The sequence below is a fragment of the Phaethon lepturus genome, unplaced genomic scaffold (assembly GCF_000687285.1).
Source record: "Phaethon lepturus isolate BGI_N335 unplaced genomic scaffold, ASM68728v1 scaffold53681, whole genome shotgun sequence".
Lineage (NCBI taxonomy): Eukaryota > Metazoa > Chordata > Aves > Phaethontiformes > Phaethontidae > Phaethon > Phaethon lepturus.
Window position 1 is genome coordinate 1 of NW_010518075.1, and position 3,699 is coordinate 3,699.

General features: G+C 58.3%; 1 protein-coding gene across 1 annotated transcript in view; it reads right to left on the reverse strand.

Annotated features, from left to right (window-relative positions):
- Positions 1 to 1,487: 1,487 nt before the first annotated feature.
- The window catches only part of LOC104628103 (tripartite motif-containing protein 15-like), a gene marked incomplete at its 5' end in the record, with an annotated part of 2,566 nt that continues 354 nt past the window's right edge, over positions 1,488 to 3,699 (reverse strand). The window contains 5 exons of the mRNA XM_010296577.1: positions 1,488 to 2,002; positions 2,502 to 2,531; positions 2,719 to 2,834; positions 3,117 to 3,139; positions 3,329 to 3,559. Of these exons, the coding sequence (XP_010294879.1) occupies positions 1,488 to 2,002; positions 2,502 to 2,531; positions 2,719 to 2,834; positions 3,117 to 3,139; positions 3,329 to 3,559 (915 nt within the window). The remainder of the gene's footprint in view (positions 2,003 to 2,501; positions 2,532 to 2,718; positions 2,835 to 3,116; positions 3,140 to 3,328; positions 3,560 to 3,699) is intronic.

Below are 3,699 nucleotides of genomic sequence, written 5' to 3' on the forward strand. Positions count from 1 at the left end.
GGAGGGACGGTGGCTTTCTTTGATGCAGATGAGGGGGGGCTCATGTTCATTTTTTCCCGCGCCTCCTTCACTGGGGAGAGGGTCCGCCCGTGGCTCTGGGTGGTGGGGGCCAGGTCCCAGCTCAGGCTGTGTCCCTGAGAGATGGGGACCAGCCTGTGCCCCCACTTTCTGCAGCCTGAGGGGACAACCCATGCTACCCCTGGGACGGCGGGAAGAGAAGAGAAGGGGACTTGGGCTTTTGCGTTTCCTCCCTCCCCGTGAAGAGGGGGGCTGAGGCGCAGGGAGAAGAGAGAAGCCCGAGAACGTTGAGGCAAAAAGAGCGGAAAAGCTCCGGGGCATAGAACGGGGAGATAGTGGGGGAGAAGGCGGGGTGACAGGAGTAGAAAGGGTTGCCTGGTTAAGTAGAGACGTCCCCATCTGAGCTGGTCACCTCCGAGACCCTCGAGTCCAACCGTCACCCCAACGCCCCCGCGCCCACTCAGCCGCGTCCCCAGGCGCCGCGTCCACGCGGTTTTTGAACCCCCCGGTGACGGTGAGTCCCCCACCTCCCCGGGCGGCCCGTGCCGACGTCCGACCGCTCTCTCCGTGAGGAAATTTTTCCCGATATCCAACCGAAACCTCCCCCGGTGCGACTTGAAGGTCTTTTCCAATCCTAAAGATTCCGTGAAACAAAGGGATCGTTCAAACTTGACCTTCGTTTCCCCCAGTTGCACCAGTTTAGGTGCCATTGCCCTAAACCAGCTGGTTTCTCCCTTAGAAAGGACCCAGGGGTGGCCGGTTCCAGCGCACTGTGACTTTCGGGTGTCAGGGGAGGTTTGTCCCAGCCTTCGGTGCAGAGTCTTACCCCCGTGGTATCTTTGCTGACGGGAAGTTCGCACGTGACAAAGCTCCTGAGCCTCAGCTGATTCCCCTCTTCTCCAAAAGTCGGTGTGTGAAACCTCCATGATGTAGATCATTAATAATTAAAAAAACCCTCCAAAAAAACCCCCATGGTTTTCTCCTCCGTGTCTTTCCCTCTGGTTGGGACCGGCAGCGGGCAGGAGAGCAGCGTGGCACGTGGCTTCCGTCCCTTGGTCACCTGTGTGGGGCTTGCGGACCTTCCTGGGCGCGGGCTCACACCGGGAATGGGATTTAGTTAACCAAAACTCCAGCTCCCCTCCTTGACCCTGACGTCCGGAGGCGGCAAATAACCGGACAGAGAAGAACAGCGCAGCGTGTAAAGCTTTTTACTTCATCGAAAAGCGTAAGACCGGAGAAGACCGGGATGCTGTGGGGCAGACGTGGCTCCATTTGTTGGCCAACGATGCCCCAACTTGGGGATGACCATGAGACACCGACCCACAGAAATGCTCAACCCTTTGGCATCTCTAGGGATGGAGAGAGAGGCCGGGAAGGCAGTAGGACTTCAGTTGGCCGAAGTCCTCCGAAGTGCTGGAAATAGGGATGTTGGGGACACAAAACTTGTGTTGGGGTAAGAAGGGAGAGCTTCAGGGACGCAACGTGATCTGGGACCCCTCGCTCCACACCAGGAACCAGGGGTGAATACGCTCCCCTTCAAAGGAAGCTGCTGGGAAAGTGAATATCAGGGCCCTCTTATCGGCGTCAAAAAATGCCACCTGACCCTTTTCATAGTCCAGGGAGACCCGGACCCTTCTGGGGACCTGGATCTGGTATAGCGGGATACGTTCCAGGGAGGTGAGTGCCCAAAACTGACCCTCACAGAGCCCCATAGACCAGAGCCCCATCTCGGGGCTCACGGCAGTCTCTTCCCTCCTCTTCAGGGACTCCTTGGCCACCCCCACGGCCCAGGAGCCGTTGGGTGTCACCTCCACCTCCCAGCAGCACCTCCCCGAGGTGATGCCCTCGCAGCCCAGCACGCAGGGGTCGGTGCCCAGCCCCTCGGCAGAGGAGTCCCGCTGGGCATCTTCCCACCGCACGCTCCTCCCGTCGGCCGACACGACGAGCTGGGGATGAGCCGTGCTCGGGTCCAAGGTCACCTTCACTGCAAGGGGCAGAGAGCAGAGCATCACATGAAGCCCAACCGTCTCCCACCGGCCTGGGTCCTGCCTCGCCAGTGGGGCCAAGCTGGGGGGGGGTCCCGCAGCACCACCCAGCCCATTGCTTGCTTCCCCCACCCGACGACGACTCCCACGGGAGCAAGGGGACGAGCCCTGAGGCAGATGGGTAGGACACCCCTACCCTTCCTTTTCGTGCCCAAAACGCCCAACTAGGCACCTGCTCCCGGACCATACAGACCTGAGGGCGGACTCGGTCGTCGTGCAGCGTAGCAGCTCCGTCGAAAGAAACAGCTCCGCCAACACACGACGGTGGGGATCCCCCCACCCCTTACGGTGGCTTTTGGCCCCCCCAGCGTTCATTGTTTTGGTCAGACGCGGCAGCATCTTCCCCAGAGGACCCTCCGACTGATGGCCCACCCCACCTTGGGCTCAGCCTTCCCTGGGTCCTTCTCACTCCCTCACCTCCAGGAGACGTGGACTTACCCTTTTCGGGCAGCTCAAACATCAGGATGTCTAAAGAGGAGAGAGGAGACGTTACCTGACAGAACGTGCAGGTATCAGTAGCAGCAGAAATTCAATTTATTCTATATGAACACATATAGAATTGCAAAACCACATAATTTATTCTTCAGATGACTAAATATAATTTATGCTCGCGCGGGTATTGCTCCATCGCCCCACCTCAGCCCGCGCTCCATACCTTGGAAGGTCCTCAGCGTCTCCTCTACCGCAATATTTTTCTCCCTGAAGTGACTGATTTTCTTTTCCAGCTCTGGAAGAAGCAACGGGGGCTGCTGGAAATTTTCCTTTTCGAACCTAGAGAAGGGGAACAGAAGGAAGAGGTCAGGAGGCATCTTCTCAGAGGGAGACCAAGGAACCTTTCAGCGCACGCCCACGGCTCAGAGGTGCCGGTGCGGGTCGTGATAAACCCATTCAGCGATGGGCAGAGGCACCTTTGCTCACAGCCTCTGCCCACAAAGCCAAACATTCGGCTTCTGAGTGAGCTTTGGCGACGGCTTTCCCGTACCTGCCCTAACACAAGGTCCAGCCTCTCCCTCCCAGCCTGGGGCGGAAGGAGAAGCTCAGGAAGCTCCGTACCTGCCCAGGGTGCCTCGGATGTCCTGCGAGGGAGAGAGGGAAGAGAAAACGCAGTGAGCGGGTCCTGCCAGCAAAACTTCTACCGAAACCTCAACAGCATGGATGCAGCTTCGGAGCAGAGAACAGCCCGGGTCTGGCTGCACGCCGGGGCAATGCCCAGAGCCAGAAAATAGCCGGGACCCAGGCGGTGAAAACCTTCCCTTCTCCCTCACCTGCAGAAATGTGCTCGCTGGTTGCTGACACTTCTCCTCCATCTCCTGGATCAAGGTCTCCAGGCGAGACACCTCCTTCGTCAGACTGGTGATGTTTTCTTCCTGCTTTTTCTCAACGTCCCTCTCCAGGTCCCCCAGCTGAGCCAGCAGATGACGGGCATGGTCCTCCAGGACGAGACGCAACCCTTCGAAGACGGAGAAAACCCTCCGCCGCTCCGCTGCGGTTTTCTCCTGCGAAGAAGGGGCACAAGAAGGGAGGAGGAGGGTGGAGAAGGATCCGCGTGTGCCAGTGACCGCACGCCTGGAAAGAGTCAGTGTCTCAGCTGCCCTATATCCTTTATATATACTTTTTTTTTTTTTTTTTTTTCTTT